At 43.7% G+C, this 27,863-nt stretch overlaps 1 protein-coding gene across 1 annotated transcript in view; it reads left to right on the top strand.

The window, feature by feature from the left end:
* Nucleotides 1–27,863, top strand: part of LOC146075794 (venom factor-like) — a 186,926-nt gene that overhangs the window by 65,122 nt on the left and 93,941 nt on the right. The window contains exons 16-18 of the mRNA XM_083185393.1: nt 1,324–1,398; nt 16,701–16,901; nt 20,285–20,396. Coding sequence (XP_083041519.1) covers nt 1,324–1,398; nt 16,701–16,901; nt 20,285–20,396 — 388 coding nt within the window. The remainder of the gene's footprint in view (nt 1–1,323; nt 1,399–16,700; nt 16,902–20,284; nt 20,397–27,863) is intronic.

Below are 27,863 nucleotides of genomic sequence, written 5' to 3'. Positions count from 1 at the left end.
GCTATTGCTGCCGCCGAATCTCTGATGCCCGCAGTGCCTGTCTGCACTGAGTCCCGGTGCTCCTCCTGTCCTCCTGTAAAATGGCCGCCCCTTCACAGCAGACAGTTATTAAGGATGCTAGAGGAGGCAGCGACCTCCTCTTGCATCCTAATTAATGATCTGCTATAAGGCGGCGGCCATTTTGGATGCGACATTCAGAGAGAGGAGCAGGAGCGCCGGGACTGAGGATAGCAGCAGGTCCAGGATGCCGGCCTGGGACCGCAACGAATCGTCATGGCAGAAGAAGGGGTAAGTGCAGGTGAGTGGGGGGAGGGGGAGTAAGAGGGGGGCGCACACACTTCAGTGGCGGAGGGGTGCCCCAATTGTATTTACGGCACTACTTCCACATCAAATTGTGATTATCACAATGTACATAGTTCCCTATATAGGATCTTATGGAGCTGCAATCAAGTGAGATTGCACACTATAAGCGCATTTTGTAGCCTGATCTCCCCTGCAGGAGACGTAGGGCAACATTTACTAAGAATACGAATCCAGTTAGTCTTATTTGTATTTTGAATATGAATTTTATTGGTGGAGTATTTCATTTATAAATTCGTATTCCGGGGGATATTTTTACAAAGTTGTCATATTTTTGTTTAGATTCGTATTGATCGATGTTGTATGGAGTCATATTTGGCGGCCAGTCAGATCCGTGCGGACTTCAATGTAAAAATAAATAAAGATACAAAATATAAAACACATAAAACATAAAAAACAGCTTGGGTTTCCCCCCCTCACGGCTATAATCAGCCCCGGGCTCAAAGAGCTGGTCCTAGTTCTAGAAATTCACAGGGCAAAACACACAGGGGTCCTCCTGAATTTCTAGAACCAGCACCAGGCTCAAGGGCTGGTCCTGGCTCCCAAAATATTGGGGACAAAATTTCCCCATATTTCAAGAACCAGCATCGGGCCCAACCAGCCAGCAGGGTAATGCCACAGCCGGGGGGAGACTTTTCATACAAATCTGCTAAAGCAGTGGTGTAACTTACCCCGACACAGCATCCACTTAAAGGGGGTGTGGCTTTAAGAGAGGATTATCACACATGGTGTCACTTGGGAAGTACAGGGAGTGTTGGCCACTCCCAGCTTTTACCCAGCTAAGGGGGAACCTCCAAAGTGTAAGCTCTTGCAGACAGGATCTGTGTGCTGCCCTGTAAAATTCTATGCAGCACCTTGGCTCCTGTTACTGTGTAGAAGCCAGCACTCTTTACACTTCATCGCTCTCAGATGCTTAGTACTATTTTAGTATCTTCTTATTTGTCTTTTAATATTTTTCCACAGAGCCTTTATGTCAACCAAAATTAAAGCGCAGACGACGATCATCAGCAGCACTGATTCATCAGAAAGACAATATAGGTAAAAACTAGAATAGGCATCTCCATACTAATTGTTCCAGAGATTCTGAAACTGTATAGAATCTCTGATGCTGAAGTTTCTGATCACCAATGTAATTTATTCAATTTCTCAAAACAACATTACACGTACACAAATATTTTTTTCCTATTTCGACTTTCATTCTATTTAATTATTTTATTGTTTTAGAAAAAAATTCTGTGCAAATGACTTGCCTCTGTGATTGAAAGAATACGTTTAAAATCAAGAGTCAAACTGCAATGCATTTAGAGAATGTTACACGAAGAAATGGACAAACAATATATCAAAGATATACTGTGCATAATCAGGGGCGTAACTATAGCACCGCAGCCCCCGCGACCGCGGGGGGGGGGGGGGGCGCTATGCATGTGCGGGCGCCGGGGGCTGCAGTGCTATAGTTACGTTACACCCCGCCGCCCGCCGCACCAACCCCCCCATCCCCAGTCTTTACCTGTGTTCAGTATGCGTTGGTCCGGTCCCGGCCCCCTTCTTCTGCTGAGGACCACCACAAAATGGCCGCCCCCATATAGCACACAGTTCTCTGAAACTGTCTGCTGTATGGGGGCGGACATTTTGTGGTGGTCCTCATAGCAGAAGAAGGGAGCCGGGACCCGCGCGTACTGACTGAACCTAGGTAAGACTGCGGGGTTGGTGCGGCGGGCGGCGGGCGGAGGGGCAGGTGAGTGGCTGGGCGCCCTCCCTTTAACGGCGGGGGGGCGCCCAAAATGTAGTTACGCCACTGTGCATAATATATATATATATATATATATAAAATATAGAGGAGTGGCGTCATAGGGAAGGGGGGTGGTCACAAAATAATACCAATTTATATTACGTACAGTTGTCTCCAGTATTCAAATTACGGCAACAGAGTTCCACATACATAAATGCCCCCACAGTGCAGATACATAAATGCCCCCACAGTGCAGGTACAATGCCCCCACAGTGCAGGTACTCCGCGGACAGAATACACTCTTCCTGGCATACTGTTTCCCAGGTGGCGGGTCTGGTAATGTGGTTGCTGCAGCCGAAAATTAGCAAGTTAATATGGCGGCCCAGCAACGGGACTCGGGCCCGTGGGTGCTCATCAATTTCCGTGGGTGCTCGGGCCCTTGAGCACCCACAGAACCGGCACCTATGATACTGTGCAGTATGTATAGGAAACAGATGCTTCAGATGAGACTAGTGCAGTATGTTTGTCATCCCCTGTATTCTAATAATGATTTGTCAATCTTCTAGTTGCCAAAATTCTAGGTAAACTTACAGGAGTGAATTTAACACCTTAGTAATGTAAAATAAATACCCTTATCCCTCTATAGGGAAAAATATGTCAATAATCCTGTCCAACTATTTTTTTTTAAGGATGTGCTGTTTCTTCCAAACATACTTATTACATACTGCAAACAAATAGCGTGCTGTTACTTACGCCGTTCAGCTTTACTATCAAGTTCTTATTGGACAAATGTTGGACACAACTGACTTTTAATTCCTTAGAACATACTAATATTAACCCCATATTAGGAGATTATACTGGCAGTTTTTTGCGGTAAACAGAAAAATAAAAGGGAAAGTCAATTTGCCAATGCAAGGGGCGCAGAGTTTAACCCTCTTTTAAGATTTTCCAATTTTTTTTTTTTATACATCCATTATTTAACTTGTTTAGGTCCATTGATTAGCAATTCTTGGGAATGCAAGGAATTAGTTCAGTCTAAGTGTAATTGTAGATTATGGTAGTTAAAAAAATACTTTATTGAAAGGAAATGGGCAAATTCAGTTTGGAACAAGCCAATAATCATTAGAAAAATAAATATTTATAAATGACATTTAATGTATACATCTTCAGATTGTATTCAGGGTTAGCAGTTTTCAGTAATATTTGTAGCGGTTGTTATCAATCTACTTACTTTAAGTATCCTTACAACATGGGATTTAATTCCTCTATTACGTATCACTAGTCTTAGCTTTAAGAAAAGCAAGTAAACTTTTTTTGGTTACCCTATACACTGGGTCATAGGGTTTTACCGAGTCAACCCATGGTGGGCCTTTTCTCTTCAATCATCCAGATAGAGGGCCTTATTCTGGTCAGTGCGTATATTTCCGAATACTTTCTGATGGCGTTTTTTATCAGTCTGCGCATGCGTGGGGAACGCTATGCGCATGTGCCATGCATGGTCTCCGTACTTGTTCTCACTAATACCGTACAGAAATGTGCACCGCAATCACTCGGGAAATATTGGCGTATTATGGGCGTCATTCGGAACTACACAGGGGCGTACTTTCAAAGTGGGCTAAACTGGGCGGAAACATGGCCGGACACGGGGGAGTGCACTCATTCTGGTAGGCGTGCATTCGGACGGCACACCGAATGCACGCGAACAAAAAGGCTAGAAATATGCGGTGTCCATAAGCAAGTATTGCTTTGCGGACACCACTCGTTCATGCGCTAGGCAATCGCTACGCCTAATCAGTACAACCAATGTCAGCTGAACACAATACAATCCACTCCTTTACTCATTACTCATTAATTACACGCTTGTCACTGCTTCAATTGGAACCATTGCAGCTTAAATGGACTTAACTAAACACACACATATATGCTGCAGTTTTCACACATTTTTACACTGCAAATAATGGACACAACTTACTATTAAAAATAGAAATACACATGTCACTTCTACATGTATCAATTAAACCACACATTTGGGGGCCAAAAAAAAACATTTATTACCAGAACTTATAAAATAAAATGGAAACCGTAACAAATTAAAAGGTACCATGCCAGGAATATAAATAAAAAATATATAATAAATACATGAATTTTTGTCATACATAGCCACAGCAGAATCATTAGGAACACATCAGGTGGCTTCACAACAAAATTATAGCACCAACACTTCAAGTACAGCAGACAGTAATGCTAGCCGAAAGAGGCCAACAGGGGAACCAAACATGACATTCGAAACGAGGGCAAATGTGGGTACCCTCTGCACGGAATTGGACACAGGAAGCTGACACACACAGCTCAATGAAAGATTTGGGAAGACATAAGGGTGGAGATTAATGCGGACACAAGTTAATTTGCGGGCACATTTGCCCCTGCTAGGCTCCTTGCCACGTGCAGCAGCTCTTCGGCCACGGCCACGTTCTGATGATGGGCCAGGTGGAACAGATGCTGGTGAGGGGGGGGATGGTGTTCCCCCTCTGCCAGCAGGGAGTGCTGCTGGTGGGAATGCACCAGAAACGGATGACATTAGGACCCTATTGCTGGAAACTAGCTCCACCATAAGCTCATTATGGTGGAAGAGGAGGTCATTTTGACGCAGGGCTTGATCTGCCAGCACCTGCAGGCTAGCAGCAATTGATTGGTGGGTGGCAGCCATAGCCTGCAGGCTCCCAGCCATAGTCTGCTGGGTGCTGACCAAACCCTGCATGACCTCCTCGGTCCTACGCATCCGCTCTGATGCCAAGTCTCCCTGCTGGTGAATATGGGAAAGCACCTGCCCCCACCTGTCGAATTCGGCCTCGGGCGGTGGCTGCTGCTGCACGGGCCTGGCACTGGTGGCAGGTGGCACAGACTCCTCAACCTCAAGAAATTCTTGACCAAGCGGTGGGGATGCTGGTGAAAGAGAAAATTACAATTACAACACATTCCATGCAAAATTAGGACCAGCTACTTATGCCATGGCAAATAATTACCTTCAAGAAAAGAAGCAAAGACTTCCTTTGGGGCCTCGCTATCGATGGTGCTCACCCCCCGGACCTCCTCTACTGCAATGCAGCACTCTCCTCCAGGGGGGTGAGCTTCAGCTTTCCAGGCATGGGGCCAGCCCCAGAGGTGTGGCTGTGTTCCCACCGCTTGGTCAATTTCTTCTTGAGGTTGATTTTGAAGTCGTGCCACCTGCAATCAAAGTTTACATATTAATACATGTCACTCCTCATGTTTGCTGTAGCACACATTGCAATCTGCAACAGATGACAACATGTGCTTCATTACACACAACTTACATTCAATGAAAATATTAAAACAACCCTTAGAAGATACATTCACACTCACCCTACAATAACTAATGATTAAATGACATGGCAAACATGTCTGTGGCTCCAAGCAACGTGACCGGCCATTGACCAACTCCATCTAACATCTAATGTAAACATTACTGGTCTTGTACTGCTCAAATGTAATACACATGAACTTGCCTCTTCTTAACGTGCTCCGTCTCACGAACTTGTGGAGCCACCGCATTAATCTCCGCTGTTATGTCCTCCCAAATCTTCCATCTCCTTGTGTGTGTCAACCTGTCCTGTGGACACTCGATCCAATCCCGTGCGCGGGGTACCAGGATGGCAAGCTCCTGCGCTTCAAATGCCATGTTTCTGCTGCTTGGTTCCTCTGTTGCCCTATTTCGGCCACGCCCACGGCCACGGCCATGGCCACGGCCACCTGTCGCTGTACTTGAAGTGCTGGCCTGGCTACTCTGTTGGGAAGCCACCTGTTGTGTTCCCAATGATTCTGCTGAGGCTGAAGATGGGCCAGCTGCCGATTGGGCTGATGTAGATGGCCCATCTGGCTGCTCTTCTCCCACTGGCTGATCTGGGTGGAGGGGGAAATAGCTGGTGTTTGAGTCCATGCGGGCAAACAGGTCCTGGCACACCTCAGATTGTGAGCCAGCCATGTTTGCAACAACATTGCAGTTTTCTAGCACACCTTTATATCCTATTTCTGTAATTGGCGTACATCAGCGACACCCTGCGTTCCGTACGGCAGCATAGACCGTGCGGCGCATAGGCCACGCCCCTACCTGCGGAAAATAAAAATCAAAAACCTGGCAAACTTAGTAAGTCTGATTTAGTAGCTAATTGCAGATTTGTACTCCAATGACCAACTAAAAATGTGGTCAGACATGAAATGTATATGTGAATGTACATTTGTACTGTGCACTTGTTTGGTATGTAGTACAAATGACACTAACCATTCCATATGTAAATCCAGTCCACCACTCAGGCAATAGTAATCAGTGCTTGCATCCAAATCACATGGGAAAGGTGTCCAAATACTGGCTTGATGCTAGCTGCATTGCATTCCACATCTCTAGTGTGGGCCAGTAGAAGGTACTGTAAGTGTACACATGGCACCATGGCCTAATATTGGGAAAAGGGCTTGCACTATTTGCTATGTTTCTGCTGTATAGCTTTCACTATAATAAAGCTGTTTAGTACCTTGTAGAGTTAGGTGTAACTGGCCAGTGATGCAGACTATTTTACCTGTTGTTTTCACACATGTGTGGTGAATGTAATAGATTATATATAATGGGTTGCAAACTTCTTTCACCCTGTCTGTTTAGGAGATACTAAGTAATGGCATGGTCTGCTCAACTATGCAAAGGTACAGCAAGTGTTGTTTTGCAATGCAATGGGTTAGCCGTCTGTTGTGGCGCATACACGCTGTTAATGTCAAAATGAACAATAAAGTTAATACCAAATATCACACTGAACAACCAATCACAGGACATGATTGCTTGAATTGTGCCATTGCTAAGATGGCGGCCTATGGGAGAGCAGCCCCATTCTCTGGCGCGGAGCTGAGGGCACTGGTCTCCGTTATGGAGACCAGGCTGGGGCGTGCGGGGCCCTTCATAACCAACAGGCAAAAGCGCCAGGCGTATGCCGCAGCCCGCAGGCGCATATTCGCGCGCACCCAGGTGCGCAGGACCATCGCCCAGCTGGAGCGGCGATGGTCGGATCTGAGGCGCCGCCAGCCAGAAAAGCTCCAGCTAATACGGGCCAGCATTGCACGATGTAAGTGTTTACCCATTAAATGGCCAATTGTACAATATTGCTTACATGACCTTTTTTAAACCAAAAAGGTAACCTGCCTGATCCATGAGTTAAACATGGCATACAGTATATGTGTGGTACTTCCTGTTTGACACCCTGTAACGGTGATAAAATATGTAATTGTGTAGGATTATTGTTTGTGATGCTTACAATGGGCCAAATGTCACATCATAACTGCCATGTTACAGGCTGTGTTTTATAAAAGCCACTAGGGAGTTGATTGGCTGTACATTTAACTCTACTTATCACCTTTGGATTTATTGCTTGTTAAGGCTTAATACATCTGTCCAAATGACCCCTAATTGGCATTTTTTTTTCTCAAACACAGCACGGGATCGAGCAAGACAGGCACGGGAGGAGGCAGAGGCGGCCCAGGCCCAGGAGGAGGTCGCAGATGACATGGACGAGGAGGTGGTGTTGGAGGAAGGGGTGGCGGAGGAAGTGGAGGCGGAGGAGGTGCCAGAGGAAGGGGAGGAAGTGGAGGAGGAGGTGTTGGCAGTGGAGGCGGAGGGGGTGCCAGTGGAGGAGGAGGAGGTGCCAGCTGAGGAGGCCCCGGAAGAAGAGGAGGATGAGGAGGCCTGTGAGGTGGTGCAGGCAGCCGAAAGTGGTATGTATACATAAAGAATCATTATTCCTTTTCGCATCTAATATTTGCTATGTAGCACTGGTGATTCAATAGTGTTTTAAAATACTATAAAGTCATATAACAAACAGGGTAGCAACAGACACACTTAGATAGGGTGGCCAAACCATCCCTTTCATCCTGGACACATATTAATGCCACAGGTTGTGGGAATGGCTTTCAGGTCGATTTTAAGTGCCACTGAACCTGTGTAGTTAATCTGTATCCTGGAAGAAAGGGATGACGTGCTCATGTAAGGGTTACATGTCCCTGCTGCAAGCATACAATCTGTAGCCTCATATAGGTGAATATAGTTTACAGGTGATTGATCTTTCTAAACTAGATTAAGTATGGCATAAATGGAGTATGGATAGGCGTGGCTTAGAATGGAGTAACAAATGGCCAGTGCCCCTGGGCCCTCCTCTAGATAAACACCCCCTGCGGTCTGCATGTATTGTTGGCACCATAATTGTGTGTTGATTTGGTCTTAGTAATGATTTTGTGCATGGGAGTGGGTTAGTGCTGCAGCTTCACCTAACTGGCATTATGACAATGATTTATGGAGCAGACCATCAGCAGGCAAGCCATGCTTGATTGCACAAATATACTGTGCATTCCTCAGAGTTGACTAAGTCCCATGCCATGCTCCATCATATAACAGACACTGAGCGCTTTTTGATGAGTTGTTATTGGTGGAGCTCATGACATGCTTCTCAGAGCTTAGTCATGGGTGGGTTTGGATTCAGAAGGAGCACTATGACTGTGAGGTGTTCTACAGAGTAAAGGGTAGAGGGAAAAAAACAGGCTTTCCATCTAGGATGTATGCATGTATGTATATATATATATATATAGATATATATATCTATATATATATATATATATATATATCTATATATCTATATAGATATATATATATATATATATATATATATATATAGTTATATATGTCTCTATATACATATATATATACACACACCTGTCACCTTGCATTTTTTAAATTTATGTATGACTGTTAAATGTATGCATGAATATCATTAGTAATTTGACCCTTTTTAACATGTCCACAGATGAGCCAGCCCAAGCAGAAGAGGGTATACGTGGGGCCCTCTTGAGAATGAGGGACCACATGCGGCTGGTCATGGCCGATTTGTAACGACCTTAGTTTTTAATTTTTTTTTTTTTTTCATTCCAAATTTGGGTTGTTCTTTTAATAAATTGTTTATTACAGTTCGAAGTTGTCTGTGTGTTTTGTTTACATTAAACAGTATATGTGTAATTTGTTTATACTCTTTTAAATTAGCAAAATGTACATACTGTATGTAGATGTATGTTATGTTCACATCATGTAAGGGTTAATGTCTGTAATGAATGTAGTAGTAATGTGTTTCAGTATGTATTAGGATTTAATTGATTCCAATAGAAAACAAGCACTTTTTAATGAGGTTGCCTAATTGCATAAGTGGGTCATGTGATCGATTTCTGTGTTCAGATAATAGTGTTGAATTTTGCGTAAATACACTGCATCGGTGCGTACGGCCAGGTTACTGTACGTTCTGACGCGGTAAGACCGTGCAAACGCTGTAAGGCCGTGCCGAATCTGTGCGTGTCCACCGCACACGCAAGGTTTGTATGTCGTCCGTACACACGCCCTCTGCTTAAAGAGTGAGTCCGTCCGAATGCGGAGGCTCGGTGGGCGTTCCTACGGACGATGTCCGCACAGCGTGGCGTGCGGCCCGCTCCGTAAGAATTCGGGAAAGTACGCACCGATCAGAATAAGGGCCAGAGTCGGGAGAAGGTTCTTCAAACATAAATCTGTACGCTAGTATGAATTATTGTACTATATATGCATACATACATATGCTGCGGACACTGGGGCAGATGTATTAAGCCTTAACAAGAGATAAATGCAAGGGTGATAAGTATAGCTAAACGTCCAGCCAATCAGCTCCTTACTGACTTTTTTGAAACACAGGCTGTAACATGGCAGTTGGCAGGTGATTGGCTGGACGTTTATCTCTCCTTATCACCCTTGGATTTATCTCTTGTTAAGGCTTAATACATCTGCCCCACTTATTCATATTGCCGGCCAAGTGCATACACGAGCAGCACAAAGGTGAGACCTGGCCACTTTACCAACCTGCCGCACTCTTCATACGGCAACCACTCACCACTAGCGGCAGCTCAGAGACGGACTCCCGGTCCCCCAGTGACTGACCATCTCCCATATTCATTATAGGTAACAGGCTGACACACTCAGCAATCATCGTCTGCTCTAACTGTGCATTATAAATATAACAGCTTTATTTATCTACAAAAAGAAAATATTTTTTAACCATTTGGAGCAAGTTCTACATACACATGTGACTGCTTCATAGAGATCCACCTTCTACAGCTTGTCATTTTTTATGTAGCGTTATTATTATTATTATTATTATTATTATTATTATTATTATTATTATTATTATTATATGTGCATTCCCAGATGTGTGGCAATAGTATATACTTTTTTAATGGACAGTCAAATTTGTTTATTGTGTGTTTTATTAGGTTTATTAAAAAAAATTGTTGTGTGTATAAATATATTCTTAAGTACAAATTAGTGTGTAGTCTGAAATTCTTCCATGAAAATTAATTAAGAAGCGCAGATAGACCATTTTATTCTCAGGTCTTGTAATTAGTCATTTAGAAAATTAGACAATAAAAATATTTTTATTTTTCATATCTCTTTAAATGTAGTCTTTTTTTATATGAAGCGTCCGATTTAATCTTCTTCCCTTCTGGGGTCCAAATACTGGCTTGATGCTAGCTGCATTGCATTCCACATCTCTAATGTGGGCCAGTAGAAGGTACTGTAAGTGTACACATGGCACCATGGCCTAATATTGGGAAAAGGGCTTGCACTATTTGCTATGTTTCTGCTGTATAGCTTTCACTATAATAAAGCTGTTTAGTACCTTGTAGAGTTAGGTGTAACTGGCCAGTGATGCAGACTATTTTACCTGTTGTTTTCACACATGTGTGGTGAATGTAATAGATTATATATAATGGGTTGCAAACTTCTTTCACCCTGTCTGTTTAGGAGATACTAAGTAATGGCATGGTCTGCTCAACTATGCAAAGGTACAGCAAGTGTTGTTTTGCAATGCAATGGGTTAGCCGTCTGTTGTGGCGCATACACGCTGTTAATGTCAAAATGAACAATAAAGTTAATACCAAATATCACACTGAACAACCAATCACAGGACATGATTGCTTGAATTGTGCCATTGCTAAGATGGCGGCCTATGGGAGAGCAGCCCCATTCTCTGGCGCGGAGCTGAGGGCACTGGTCTCCGTTATGGAGACCAGGCTGGGGCGTGCGGGGCCCTTCATAACCAACAGGCAAAAGTGCCAGGCGTATGCCGCAGCCCGCAGGCGCATATTCGCGCGCACCCAGGTGCGCAGGACCATCGCCCAGCTGGAGCGGCGATGGTCGGATCTGAGGCGCCGCCAGCCAGAAAAGCTCCAGCTAATACGGGCCAGCATTGCACGATGTAAGTGTTTACCCATTAAATGGCCAATTGTACAATATTGCTTACATGACCTTTTTTAAACCAAAAAGGTAACCTGCCTGATCCATGAGTTAAACATGGCATACAGTATATGTGTGGTACTTCCTGTTTGACACCCTGTAACGGTGATAAAATATGTAATTGTGTAGGATTATTGTTTGTGATGCTTACAATGGGCCAAATGTCACATCATAACTGCCATGTTACAGGCTGTGTTTTATAAAAGCCACTAGGGAGTTGATTGGCTGTACATTTAACTCTACTTATCACCTTTGGATTTATTGCTTGTTAAGGCTTAATACATCTGTCCAAATGACCCCTAATTGGCATTTTTTTTTCTCAAACACAGCACGGGATCGAGCAAGACAGGCACGGGAGGAGGCAGAGGCGGCCCAGGCCCAGGAGGAGGTCGCAGATGACATGGACGAGGAGGTGGTGTTGGAGGAAGGGGTGGCGGAGGAAGTGGAGGCGGAGGAGGTGCCAGAGGAAGGGGAGGAAGTGGAGGAGGAGGTGTTGGCAGTGGAGGCGGAGGGGGTGCCAGTGGAGGAGGAGGAGGTGCCAGCTGAGGAGGCCCCGGAAGAAGAGGAGGATGAGGAGGCCTGTGAGGTGGTGCAGGCAGCCGAAAGTGGTATGTATACATAAAGAATCATTATTCCTTTTCGCATCTAATATTTGCTATGTAGCACTGGTGATTCAATAGTGTTTTAAAATACTATAAAGTCATATAACAAACAGGGTAGCAACAGACACACTTAGATAGGGTGGCCAAACCATCCCTTTCATCCTGGACACATATTAATGCCACAGGTTGTGGGAATGGCTTTCAGGTCGATTTTAAGTGCCACTGAACCTGTGTAGTTAATCTGTATCCTGGAAGAAAGGGATGACGTGCTCATGTAAGGGTTACATGTCCCTGCTGCAAGCATACAATCTGTAGCCTCATATAGGTGAATATAGTTTACAGGTGATTGATCTTTCTAAACTAGATTAAGTATGGCATAAATGGAGTATGGATAGGCGTGGCTTAGAATGGAGTAACAAGTGGCCAGTGCCCCTGGGCCCTCCTCTAGATAAACACCCCCTGCGGTCTGCATGTATTGTTGGCACCATAATTGTGTGTTGATTTGGTCTTAGTAATGATTTTGTGCATGGGAGTGGGTTAGTGCTGCAGCTTCACCTAACTGTCATTATGACAATGATTTATGGAGCAGACCATCAGCAGGCAAGCCATGCTTGATTGCACAAATATACTGTGCATTCCTCAGAGTTGACTAAGTCCCATGCCACGCTCCATCATATAACAGACACTGAGCGCTTTTTGATGAGTTGTTATTGGTGGAGCTCATGACATGCTTCTCAGAGCTTAGTCATGGGTGGGTTTGGATTCAGAAGGAGCACTATGACTGTGAGGTGTTCTACAGAGTAAAGGGTAGAGGGAAAAAAACAGGCTTTCCATCTAGGATGTATGCATGTATGTATATATATATATATATATATATATCTATATATATATATATATATCTATATATCTATATATATAGATATATATATATATATATATATATATATATATAGTTATATATGTCTCTATATACATATATATATACACACACCTGTCACCTTGCATTTTTTAAATTTATGTATGACTGTTAAATGTATGCATGAATATCATTAGTAATTTGACCCTTTTTAACATGTCCACAGATGAGCCAGCCCAAGCAGAAGAGGGTATACGTGGGGCCCTCTTGAGAATGAGGGACCACATGCGGCTGGTCATGGCCGATTTGTAACGACCTTAGTTTTTAATTTTTTTTTTTTTTCATTCCAAATTTGGGTTGTTCTTTTAATAAATTGTTTATTACAGTTCGAAGTTGTCTGTGTGTTTTGTTTACATTAAACAGTATATGTGTAATTTGTTTATACTCTTTTAAATTAGCAAAATGTACATACTGTATATAGATGTATGTTATGTTCACATCATGTAAGGGTTAATGTCTGTAATGAATGTAGTAGTAATGTGTTTCAGTATGTATTAGGATTTAATTGATTCCAATAGAAAACAAGCACTTTTTAACGAGGTTGCCTAATTGCATAAGTGGGTCATGTGATCGATTTCTGTGTTCAGATAATAGTGTTGAATTTTGCGTAAATACACTGCATCGGTGCGTACGGCCAGGTTACTGTACGTTCTGACGCGGTAAGACCGTGCAAACGCTGTAAGGCCGTGCCGAATGAATCTGTGCGTGTCCACCGCACACGCAAGGTTTGTATGTCGTCCGTACACACGCCCTCTGCTTAAAGAGTGAGTCCGTCCGAATGCGGAGGCTCGGTGGGCGTTCCTACGGACGATGTCCGCACAGCGTGGCGTGCGGCCCGCTCCGTAAGAATTCGGGAAAGTACGCACCGATCAGAATAAGGGCCAGAGTCGGGAGAAGGTTCTTCAAACATAAATCTGTACGCTAGTATGAATTATTGTACTATATATGCATACATACATATGCTGCGGACACTGGGGCAGATGTATTAAGCCTTAACAAGAGATAAATGCAAGGGTGATAAGTATAGCTAAACGTCCAGCCAATCAGCTCCTTACTGACTTTTTTGAAACACAGGCTGTTACATGGCAGTTGGCAGGTGATTGGCTGGACGTTTATCTCTCCTTATCACCCTTGGATTTATCTCTTGTTAAGGCTTAATACATCTGCCCCACTTATTCATATTGCCGGCCAAGTGCATACACGAGCAGCACAAAGGTGAGACCTGGCCACTTTACCAACCTGCCGCACTCTTCATACGGCAACCACTCACCACTAGCGGCAGCTCAGAGACGGACTCCCGGTCCCCCAGTGACTGACCATCTCCCATATTCATTATAGGTAACAGGCTGACACACTCAGCAATCATCGTCTGCTCTAACTGTGCATTATAAATATAACAGCTTTATTTATCTACAAAAAGAAAATATTTTTTAACCATTTGGAGCAAGTTCTACATACAAATGTGACTGCTTCATAGAGATCCACCTTCTACAGCTTGTCATTTTTTATGTAGCGTTATTATTATTATTATTATTATTATTATTATTATTATTATTATTATTATTAGTGCATTCCCAGATGTGTGGCAATAGTATATACTTTTTTAATGGACAGTCAAATTTGTTTATTGTGTGTTTTATTAGGTTTATTAAAAAAAATTGTTGTGTGTATAAATATATTCTTAAGTACAAATTAGTGTGTAGTCTGAAATTCTTCCATGAAAATTAATTAAGAAGCGCAGATAGACCATTTTATTCTCAGGTCTTGTAATTAGTCATTTAGAAAATTAGACAATAAAAATATTTTTATTTTTCATATCTCTTTAAATGTAGTCTTTTTTTATATGAAGCGTCCGATTTAATCTTCTTTAAGAACAAACACTAGAAAGTGTAAACACAGGTAGTAACTAGCCCTGAAACATAAATCAACATAAACAATGGCCAGTATTCAATGCTGGGAGATTCGCCGGCAACCGCCCGTCTGCAGTATTCAACGCTTCATCGGCTCTCAGCCCCTGACGGCGAAAATTACCCTCTATGTCGAATTGTGCTCCTGGCTCTCTGCCCTGTTCCTGCGGCTACACTGCCACTGCAGGGGATGGAGCAGAGTCCCGACGGGGGAGTGCACTGATGCCGCACAGCATGAGGACGGGTCCAGCAGCAGCAGTAGCAGACCTCCGGCTCCAGCAGCCCCGGTGCTGACATCTGCTATCACAGCGCTGGGGCTGCCGGAGCATGAGGACTGCGACTGCTGCTGCTGGACAGGTCTCTTCCTACTGACAGCTGCTGAGTGTCCCACCTGTTTCCCTTCTGGGGTCGGGGAGCAGAGCAGGCAACGTGTCGGGGATGGTGGACCCCTGGCCGCTGGTGGGTGGCATGCAGCAGGGTCTGGCAGGAGGTCCCTGCGTGTGAGATCAGCGGCGGGGTCCCCGCAGTGGAAAAGAACCCCTAGTTCCCACCTCCTGCCCGCCGTGATTCTCCCTGCTGGGAGATTCGCCGGCAGCTGCCCGTCCACAGTATTCAACGCTTCAGGTGCTCTCAGCCCCTGACGGCGAAAATTACCCTCTATGTTGAATTGTGCTCCTGGCTCTCTGCCCTGCTCCTGCGGCTACACTGCCACTGCAGGGGATGGAGCAGAGTCCCGGCGGGGGAGCGCACTGATGCCGCACAGCCTGAGGACGGGTCCAGCAGCAGCAGCAGTAGCAGACCTCCGGCTCCAGCAGCCCCGGCGCTGACATCTGCTATCACAGCGCTGGGGCTGCCGGAGCCGGAGGACTGCGACTGCTGCTGCCGGACAGGTCTCTCCCTACTGACAGCTGCTGAGTGTCCCACCTGTTTCCCTTCTGGGGTCAGGGAGCAGAGCGGGCAACGTGTCGGGGATGGTGGACCCCCTGGCCGCTGGTGGGTGGCATGCAGCAGGGTCTGGCAGGAGGTCCCTGCGTGTGAGATCAGCGGCGGGGTTCCCGCAGTGGAAAAGAACCCCTAGTTCCCACCTCCTGCCCGCCAGCGCTACCTAATATGACCCTGCGCTGCCAGACCCCTGCAAAATGTAAATGTAATGTAATAAGCAGTGCCCCGTTACCCCGGCGAATTGCCTGATTCGCTGTAAAATATGGCGAATCAGAGTCATTGAATACTGGCCAATAAGTTGAAATCATAGTTATACAGAAAATTATTTACTGTAGCTCTGAAGCAAAATGAAAGGTATACCTGCACCACTGGTACACAAAGCAAGGTCAGCCTTTTAGAGGAGGCCTGGGCGACCACTGTATGACCTGCCATTGTGTCCATTGTTTGTTTTCTATTTATCCTTTGTTTATGGGGTGTGAGCAGTGGCGTAACTATAGGCCCGCAGCACCCGCAGTGGCGGGGAGGCGCTAAAAGGGTGTGGGCACCGGGGGGCTGCAGGACTATTGTTACTCACTGTGTTCTGCCGCCGGCGCTTCTATCTGTGCAGGGTCCTGGCTCTCCCGGCCTCAGCAGGCATCGCACAACAGCCCTCCGGCGACTGCTGCAGCGCTGCTAATACAAAAAAGGGACACTCGGAAAATGGCTGCCCCCATACTGCTGTATGGGGACAGCCATTTTCCGAGTGTCCCTTTTTCGATTAGCAGCGCTGCAGCAGTAGCCAGAGGGCTGTTGTGCGATGCCTGCTGAGGGCGCAGAATAACTAGTTACGCCACTGGGTGTGAGGGTACCATTATGGGACAAATGCTAATTATGAGCCTCATTCTTGCAGCCTCCATATACTCAGACAAGGAGAAGACATGCTGCGAGGATGGAATGCTGGAAAACCCCATGGGTGAGACTTGTGAGCGCCGCTCCCGTCACATACAGGATGGACAGAAGTGCGTCGCTGCCTTCCTTGACTGCTGCAGAAAGATTGAGCACCTGAAGACATCTGAGAAAGAAGGGAAAGAAAAGGATGACCTAGCAAGAAGTAAGGAGAAATGCTCCACACTGTAGTCTACGTACAGTTTAAATTAGAAACAAAACACATTATGGGCACGCGCTAAATACATATGAAGGTAGATGACAACATTTTCATTATTTTTTTGCTTGTGGTGACAATGGGGCAGATGTATTAAGCCTGGAGAAGAGATAAACTGGAGATAAAGTGAAGATAACATGGAAGAGATAACGCACCAGCCAATCAGCTGTATTTGAAATATGACAGTTGTGATCTGATTGGCTGGTGCATTATCTCCTTCCACTTTATCTTCAGTTTATCTCTTCACCAGGCTTAATACATCTGCCCCAAGGTTCCTTATTCTGGCACATCAGTAAGAGCAATTCCACTGGTTCATCTCCTTTCAAAATAGCTTGTGTTCCAAAATCTTAAATTAAAACTAAGTTCGATGTAAAAGTTGTGATGTCATTTCTCAAAATCTAAATAAATAGTCAAAGTCTGGTTTTAGATTTTTTTCGGTAACAGAATCACCTTTTAAATTAACTTGAGAATTATTTATGGCTGTTAATTTGTCATATTTACATTATATTAACACTGAGATTGATATATGTGTTATTTAAAAACATATTTTTCTATGCATTATTTACAAATGACTGAAAGCCTTCATATAATATTGTGTTCATTCAGTTAACACTTAAATCAAAAGTAATACCCCAATCTGGCACTAATTAATTAAGTGTAGGGACATTGACATCTCACCAGAGTGTGATAATAATATACATATGAGGAGCCCAAGTCCCCTAAGAAGGGGTTCATTCTCTTACGTTGGTACTTGTGTAATAACTGGGCGCCCAAATTTTTCATTGGGTCGGAAAAATCGGTCGCATCGCATAGCATTCGACCAAATCGCATGCGATGCGACCTACCCAATTTATACATTGGATCCAATGTTAAATGCCCCCCAGACCCCATTTTTTATTGTATACCCACCCTGATGGGTAATTACTATGTCAAATGGCCCCCCATTGTTAACGACACGCCACGATCAATGCCAACCCGAAGCGTGGCGAGCTTAGCGAGCCCGCAAGGGGTGGCGGTATGCGTCCTCTGACCTTTTCATACCCCCACTATCCACGTCGGCGTGGAGTTGATTTTATATAGTGTGGCGAGCGCAGCGATCCATCGAGCCCAAAGCGTGGCGAGGGGACGCGGATTACTTAACATGTATTCCGCGTCCCTTCGCGGGGCTCGCTGCGCTCGCCACGCTTCGGGCACACTACATAGAATCAACTCCATGCCGACGTGGATAGTGGGGTTATGAAAAGGTCGGAAAACGTGTACCGCCGTCCCTCGCGGGCTCGCTGCGATCACCACGCTTCGGGTTGGCGTTGATCGTGGCGTTAACAATGGGAGGGGGGGGGGATTTGACATAATAATTAACCATGAGGGTGGGTATACAATGAAAAATGGGGTCTGGGGGGCATTTAACATTGGACCCATTGTAAAATCGGGTCTGAGGGGCCATTTAACATTGGGTCCAATGTAAAAATCGGGTCTGGATGATAAAACCATCGGGCGCCCAGATATTACACAAGTACCCTTACGTTAAATATCAGCACATTTGATCGTCATAGAGGTCAGTCCACAATATTCCAACACTTCAGTCCAAGCTTCTTTACAGGGTGCGAGACATATTCATGTGATATTTACCATGCTCCAATTGACATAGCTTCACAATTTTTAGTACTTATTAATAAAATCAACAGCAATCAGGAAGACAATGGTATGGTCTTTGTGCATATTAGAGTGTTTATATGATTCTTAACTGCAAAGTCTGAAATGCAATGTTTTTTGACCCCTTCTGGACCAAGGACTTTGTTAAAGATGGCTTGGCATGCTGGAAAGGGACGGTCAAGATCAGAAGACTCATGAACAAAATTTCTGCCAGTTTTTATAAAACAGAAATATATTTACAAGCCTTGCGGCTTTGCAAATGTAACAGGCGCCTATTTGGTTGTAGTACTCAGCTACTCCCACAGGGGGATGTCAAATCCCCTATATGAATACAGGAAAATAAAAAGATGGTGGAGCGCTAGAAAAAATGATCTATGATAAATAGGGTATTACAATAATGTTTTTTATTTTGTTAAATTAAAATGTAATATAATAAAACACACTATAAATATATATAAAAAAACAAAAAAAAAAAAGTCAAATGACAATAGCATGTGTACTAATTGAAATAATCAAATTCAGGTATATCATGTATAATAAGGTTGTATACTTATTGAGTCTGAGTCCCACTTTCCCAGCTCTTATTTTCTTGTTTTGGTGTACTTTTCCACTGGGTATCCTTAATAAAAAGGACATTTTTCAGGGGGGTCCATAAACCTTGCAGGGTAGGCCGCTGGAGGGTAATGGCAGTCCTCAGTTATTTGGATAGAGACATCCTCACAATATTGCGGTATTTGTATCCAGATTATGCAGGTGGTGGAGGCTTGCAGTGCAAAATCTCGTGCAGACTGTGGCCCAGGAGTGAGCTCAGGTGGCTGGTTAGGAGTAGGTAGTCCAACACAACCTTTGATAAAGTCGACTGGTACGACGAAACACGTCAGGAAGCATCAGCACTTTTTGAAAAATACCATTGTTGGACTCTTCAATTAGTACACCTATTGTCATTTGACCTTTTTTTTCAGTTTTTTTTATCTATATTTACATGTATTTGTGTGTTTTATTATATTATATTGTAATTTAACAAAATAAAAAACATATTATTGTAATACCCAATTTATCATAGATAATTTTTTCTAGCGTTCCACCATCTCTTTCTTCTGCCAATTTTTGCTTGCTGCCAGAAAATGTATCCCATTAGATAGGTGTTGAGATCCCTGTGTTTTAGTTTTGGCTATACAGCAACTCCTTATCATATTTTGGTTTTGCAAATCCACCCTGAAGTGTTTTGGCTTTCGATTTTTTTTTAAATTTGCTAAAATTTTGTAATTTGGGACTTATTTTCTTCTTACAGTATCATTATCATCAATAATTTTCAAGATTTGTTCTTTAGACCTGAGATTGTTGGGATGATTTAAGACAGGTCTTGGTTCTACTTGGAACCCTTCAGTGACCTGAGCCTAGACTTAGTTCAATTTGAAAGCCCAAAGTTGGGGTGTGTTTAGGTTTTAGCAAAACCCACTCATGTATAATGCTTTTCTTTGCTGGTTTAGTAAACTGAACAGTAATTTTCCATGTATGATAATGAACAGAGCACAGGTTATAGCCTGTTCTTAAGCAAGACAACAATGAAATCTTACAGTTTGGGATAAACTTTTAAGTCAATGGAATATTAAAGCGGACTCTTTATTAAGATATTTGAGAGCAGGCAAAGTTAACAAAACATGTTATATTTATATCAGGTGATGAAGACAGTGATTACATTGAAGATTCTGACATTCAATCCAGGTCAGAGTTCCCAGAAAGTTGGCTCTGGAAAGTGGAGACAATGAACGAGAGACCGGATGCTGATGGGTAAATATCCTGTTCTCTTACCAAGTAGTAAACTTCACATGCTGTAATGGAACACATTTTTCAGCACAGAAATGTGCCTCAGACTGAGGAATATAAATATTGTGCACCATGCACTGAATGTCAGTATCATGCTCCAAGTCCACTTGTTCCATTACCCATCATTGAGGTTCCATTTGAAAAGAAAAAAATAGCTATGGATTTGGTTGGACCGCTATCCACCCAATACATTTTAGGGATAATGGATTACGCTACCAAATATTTGGAAGGGATGTGATTGCGCAGTTTGTCAATAAAGACCAGTGTTCAAGAACTAGAACTAGTCGTTTTGTCCTCCGTATTTTGGGAACCAGACCCGGACCTGGAGCCTGGGGCTGGTTTTAAAAAATCAGGAACCCCTATTTGTCGGGTTTCCTGATTTTTTAATACCAGCCCCGGCTCTTTCAGCCTGGTGCTGGTTACGGCTGTGGGGGCGACCCCACGCCGTTTTTTTTAAAAATTTATTTTTTTTTCTATTTTTTACACACTGAAGCCTGCACGGATCTGACTGATCCGTGCAGGCTAAATCCAAATACGACAGTAGAATAAAGTGTATTTTCCTGTCATATTTGCACGGCCATTCGCGGCCGTTTTACGCCAAATAGTGGCCGTATTGAAAATAGTAAATCAGGAACCACCATTTTTTTGAATGGTGATTTCTGTCGTATTCATTCGATGGTGTATTCATTCGTATTTGTAAATACAATACGAATACGAAAATTCATAGTTTTGGCAAAGTAAATGCCAAAAATACGAATACGCCAAAAAAATTTGTATTTTCGTACGAAAAATATGAATTTTTTTCACTAATTCATCTTAGTAAATTTACCCCATAGGGTCTGAGACTAACTATTACCTGCATGTGTAAGAGGCTGATATAAGCTAGAATATATATATATATATATATATATATATAGCGAGAAAGGTGTGCAGCACTCCAACCACGATCTTTGAAGAAAATCAGCTTTATTGAACAACGTTTCAATATCACATCGATATTGTCATCAGGTTAACAAACATAAAATAATACACACCTTATATACCCAGTGCAAGTAGCGTCCAAAGGGGTGTGTACCAGCCAAGCGCGCCAACAGCGTCAGGTAAGACGGGTCAGTACGCACAACAGACACACCTCCCCTGGAGGCGCAACAACGTGACATCACCCCTCCCCATGGTAACCCTGTCATAACAAAATTGGAAGAGACAGGCGTATAAGGTGCCATAAGAATTACAAATGATACAAAATAGTACAAAAATGTATCTAATCATGCAGGAAAATGGAAAACAGCACAATGGTGCTGATATAAAATTCATTCAAAAAAACACATTAAAAAGGAAGATCATTTGTATTAAGTGACTTATGAAAGTGCTACCGTGCAACAGTGTTATGCGTATAATACACAGAGATCGATGAAGGAAAATCAAACATAGAAAAATAAATGATCAAGTTTGTAAACAAATATATACAAAACATTCAAGAATAAAGAATCCATACAACATATTACTCGGCAGTATCAATCAGATCAATTGATGAGGATGGCTATGCCCGATTGTTCGTTGAGCCCATGAGGGGTAAGTGTCCCCAGGCGGGCAATCCATCGCGCCTCACATTTAAGAAGCATGACTTTTCTATTACCACCCCTAACAGGTACAGGAATGTGGTCTATCATACGATAGCGGATCGATGACAGCCCATGTCTAGCCAGCAGGAAGTGCCGAGCGACCGGCTGGTCGCTCCGACCGGAGGCTAGGGCACCCCTGATGGCCGATCTATGGGCCGCCATACGATCCTTAAAGGGCCTTTCAGTTTTGCCAATGTACGATTTGCCACAAGGGCAAATAATCTGATAAACCGTGTAGCATGTATTACAAGATAAAGTATGGCGAATCGACATGACCTTCCCTGTACGGGGATGATTAAAAGATGAACCTGGCAACATGAATTTGCAAGAGGTGCAAGCACACCGAACACAACCTAACTTTCTGGTGGGAGGTAAATTGGTGAGAGGTGCAGCATTAGATTTAACCAACAAGTTACCCAAGTTACTCGATCGTTTAAAACTGGGCAGTAATTTGGTCTTAGAGAGACCCAGGTCAGTATCAGTTTGTATAATAGGCCAGGTTTTTTGCGCAATTTTAGTGACAACAGGACTAAATTGCGTATAGGTAGTTACCCATGGCAATATGTCTGGTCTATTGGTGTCAGATGAAACTTTTTTAAGCAAAGATGATCGGTCCAGAGCCATCACATTGTTTTTAGTATTCAGTAATTCAGCTAGTGGGTAACCCCTAGCAACAAATCTTTCAATCATGCAATCAATCTGCTGCATGGCCACAGTCGGGTCAGAAACAATTCTTTTAACACGTAGAAATTGTGAATGTGGTAAACTACGGATAGTGGACCTGGGATGACAGCTGGTATATTCTAATAGATTATTGCGATCCGTGTCTTTTTTGTATAGATCAGTGTGAATCAACCCATCTTTTATCATGATCCTCACATCCAAGAAATTGATGCTGCCTTTATCATGAATAAACGTAAATTTAATGGGATCGGGTCCCGCATTATGTGTGGTTATGTAATCACACAGGACTTCAGGGGGGCCTTTCCAAAAAATGAGCAAATCGTCTATATAGCGACTGTAGTAAACGATATAACTAGCAATCGCTGGATTGTCAAAAAAGAGGTGTTGCTCATACTCAAACATAAAAATGTTTGCGTATGAGGGAGCGACCGCCGCCCCCATCGCAACACCGACTTTTTGCAAAAAATACTGGTTGTTGTACATAAAAAAATTATTTTCCAAAACAAGGCGCATCAATTCAAGGACGAGAGGAATGTCAGGTCCCTTGTAGTAAATGTTGTTAGAAAGAAATTGTCTAAGGAAGCTCAACCCCAACCCATGAGGGATGGAAGTATAGAGTGCGGAGACATCGATGGTGAACATCGTAATGTCACCATCGATAGGTCCAAACTCCATGAGCCGTCTGAGAAGAGTGTTAGTATCAAGCAGATATCTAGCATGGTTGCGAATACAAGGTTGGAATAAATAGTCAAGATAAACCGACACCGGTTGCATCAATGAACCCCGTGCAGCCACAATGGGTCTGCCGGGGGGATTGATAAGACACTTATGCACTTTCGGCAGGCAGTAAAACAATGGTACAATAGGGAAACTGGGTATCAAGGCATTGGATAAATCAATAGAAATAACATCCTGTGAAACAGCATTGACCAACAACTCACGTAATTCTTTGGTGAAAGCCAATGTAGGGTCACGGGGCAGTCTATTATAGGTGACATGATCATCCAAATGGGTCATAACTTGGATGTGGTACTTGTCCATATCTTGGACAACAAGAGCACCGCCCTTGTCTGCTCCCCGAAACACAAGAGAGTTGTTGGAAGCTAGATTCCTGATAATGTCCCGTTCGGTATTATTTAAATTGTTATAATGCACTCTAGGTAACTTTTCCGTTGACAGTACCTCAGAATTCAGCATCCTGGTAAATGTCCGAATGGATGCATTAAAGGACTGTGGATCAAAGGTTGACTTGGGCTGGAGTCTCTTTAATTGTGCAGGTAGGACCTCCTTAACACCGTCAGTTGCAATGGCCGGTGTCGATTTGTTAAAATGTTCTTTCAAGCGCAGCTGACGAGACAATTTGAAATTTTCAATATCCCATTCGATGTGGTTGAAATCAGTGGACGGAATAAACGATAAACCTTTAGATAAGACCTTAGTCTCTGCTGGAGTGAGTTCATAAGAGGACAAATTAATCACTATTTCGGAGTTTTCGGGGTTCTTTTTCCGCGGCTTTTGCCTGCGCCACTGACCGCCACGTCTGGTGAAGCGGCGGGTACGGTGATTTGTCGTCTTGTTTTGACCCCTAAAGGGATCACTTTACTGTTGGTTGCAGCGTCAACTGTATCACTCCCAGAAGAGTTAAAGTCCGTTGAGGATTGGTAATCTCGAGGAACTCTGCCTCTGTTACGTCGGAAGAACGGCTTTCTAGTGTCACCATCTCTATGGGGGACGGTCCACTGATATACTGTATTTAATTCATAATCTAAGTCCACTTTGGTTTTTTTGTCCTTTTTAAATTTAATCAATTCACGCTTATGGATTTGTAGCTGAGTGTTAAGTTTATCGTACCAGTCACATTCTTTGTCGTTAAGTAGATTGGGTTTATGGGCAGATTCAAATGCAACGATTTTATCTTTGCACAATTTCACCTCTTTGGTAGAATGTTCGATGATGAGTAACATCCAATCTAGTGCACATTTGTTGGCAATGCCAACCCATTTTCTGCAAAACGAAGGATCATGCTTGCCAATAGTCGGGGAATTTTTAACTCTCAGTCCACGAGGGATTTTACCGGCACGATGATAGTCGCTCAATGCGAGGCCATGGAAATAATAGTCAATTTCTCTTTTTTTGATTTTTAAGAGATCACGGTAGATTTCCTCAAGTGGGGTGGCTTCCACCAAACCATCAAACGCGTCTGAATAACGTATGGAGTCAGCTTCATTGGCGGAATAGCTGTAGACATCACCAGCTGTATAGACCGTGCGTTGATAGCCGCTGGCGGTAGTATCACTGGTCTGTGATTCTTCCATGATGATCACTGTGTACCACACAGGAGCAGGGGACGGGGGAAGTGACGAACACACTGGACCGATCGAATTCGGACCAATGCACCAGATGAAGAGTAAAAAGTCGGGGGTGCCCTTGGCAGGAGAGAGGCGGCAAAGCAACCGCAGACTCCAATATAGAAATCCAAATAGCCAGGCACTGCCTCCGTGCAGCAGTATAGCGTGGGTGCCTTCACTTTGCCGAAGCAACATACAGCGAGAAAGGTGTGCAGCACTCCAACCACGATCTTTGAAGAAAATCAGCTTTATTGAACAACGTTTCAATATCACATCGATATTGTCATCAGGTTAACAAACATAAAATAATACACACCTTATATACCCAGTGCAAGTAGCGTCCAAAGGGGTGTGTACCAGCCAAGCGCGCCAACAGCGTCAGGTAAGACGGGTCAGTACGCACAACAGACACACCTCCCCTGGAGGCGCAACAACGTGACATCACCCCTCCCCATGGTAACCCTGTCATAACAAAATTGGAAGAGACAGGCGTATAAGGTGCCATAAGAATTACAAATGATACAAAATAGTACAAAAATGTATCTAATCATGCAGGAAAATGGAAAACAGCACAATGGTGCTGATATAAAATTCATTCAAAAAAACACATTAAAAAGGAAGATCATTTGTATTAAGTGACTTATGAAAGTGCTACCGTGCAACAGTGTTATGCGTATAATACACAGAGATCGATGAAGGAAAATCAAACATAGAAAAATAAATGATCAAGTTTGTAAACAAATATATACAAAACATTCAAGAATAAAGAATCCATACAACATATTACTCGGCAGTATCAATCAGATCAATTGATGAGGATGGCTATGCCCGATTGTTCGTTGAGCCCATGAGGGGTAAGTGTCCCCAGGCGGGCAATCCATCGCGCCTCACATTTAAGAAGCATGACTTTTCTATTACCACCCCTAACAGGTACAGGAATGTGGTCTATCATACGATAGCGGATCGATGACAGCCCATGTCTAGCCAGCAGGAAGTGCCGAGCGACCGGCTGGTCGCTCCGACCGGAGGCTAGGGCACCCCTGATGGCCGATCTATGGGCCGCCATACGATCCTTAAAGGGCCTTTCAGTGCATTTTCCTGCATGATTAGATACATTTTTGTACTATTTTGTATCATTTGTAATTCTTATGGCACCTTATACGCCTGTCTCTTCCAATTTTGTTATGACAGGGTTACCATGGGGAGGGGTGATGTCACGTTGTTGCGCCTCCAGGGGAGGTGTGTCTGTTGTGCGTACTGACCCGTCTTACCTGACGCTGTTGGCGCGCTTGGCTGGTACACACCCCTTTGGACGCTACTTGCACTGGGTATATAAGGTGTGTATTATTTTATGTTTGTTAACCTGATGACAATATCGATGTGATATTGAAACGTTGTTCAATAAAGCTGATTTTCTTCAAAGATCGTGGTTGGAGTGCTGCACACCTTTCTCGCTGTATGTTGCTTCGGCAAAGTGAAGGCACCCACGCTATACTGCTGCACGGAGGCAGTGCCTGGCTATTTGGATTTCTATATTGGAGTCTGCGGTTGCTTTGCCGCCTCTCTCCTGCCAAGGGCACCCCCGACTTTTTACTCTTCATCTGGTGCATTGGTCCGAATTCGATCGGTCCAGTGTGTTCGTCACTTCCCCCGTCCCCTGCTCCTGTGTGGTACACAGTGATCATCATGGAAGAATCACAGACCAGTGATACTACCGCCAGCGGCTATCAACGCACGGTCTATACAGCTGGTGATGTCTACAGCTATTCCGCCAATGAAGCTGACTCCATACGTTATTCAGACGCGTTTGATGGTTTGGTGGAAGCCACCCCACTTGAGGAAATCTACCGTGATCTCTTAAAAATCAAAAAAAGAGAAATTGACTATTATTTCCATGGCCTCGCATTGAGCGACTATCATCGTGCCGGTAAAATCCCTCGTGGACTGAGAGTTAAAAATTCCCCGACTATTGGCAAGCATGATCCTTCGTTTTGCAGAAAATGGGTTGGCATTGCCAACAAATGTGCACTAGATTGGATGTTACTCATCATCGAACATTCTACCAAAGAGGTGAAATTGTGCAAAGATAAAATCGTTGCATTTGAATCTGCCCATAAACCCAATCTACTTAACGACAAAGAATGTGACTGGTACGATAAACTTAACACTCAGCTACAAATCCATAAGCGTGAATTGATTAAATTTAAAAAGGACAAAAAAACCAAAGTGGACTTAGATTATGAATTAAATACAGTATATCAGTGGACCGTCCCCCATAGAGATGGTGACACTAGAAAGCCGTTCTTCCGACGTAACAGAGGCAGAGTTCCTCGAGATTACCAATCCTCAACGGACTTTAACTCTTCTGGGAGTGATACAGTTGACGCTGCAACCAACAGTAAAGTGATCCCTTTAGGGGTCAAAACAAGACGACAAATCACCGTACCCGCCGCTTCACCAGACGTGGCGGTCAGTGGCGCAGGCAAAAGCCGCGGAAAAAGAACCCCGAAAACTCCGAAATAGTGATTAATTTGTCCTCTTATGAACTCACTCCAGCAGAGACTAAGGTCTTATCTAAAGGTTTATCGTTTATTCCGTCCACTGATTTCAACCACATCGAATGGGATATTGAAAATTTCAAATTGTCTCGTCAGCTGCGCTTGAAAGAACATTTTAACAAATCGACACCGGCCATTGCAACTGACGGTGTTAAGGAGGTCCTACCTGCACAATTAAAGAGACTCCAGCCCAAGTCAACCTTTGATCCACAGTCCTTT

The sequence above is a fragment of the Crinia signifera genome, chromosome 4 (genome assembly GCF_055691185.1).
Source record: "Crinia signifera chromosome 4, ASM5569118v1, whole genome shotgun sequence".
NCBI classification, from domain to species: Eukaryota; Metazoa; Chordata; class Amphibia; order Anura; family Myobatrachidae; genus Crinia; species Crinia signifera.
The sequence above is the reverse complement of the archived record's forward strand: the minus strand, read 5'-3'. Positions and strand labels throughout refer to the sequence as shown.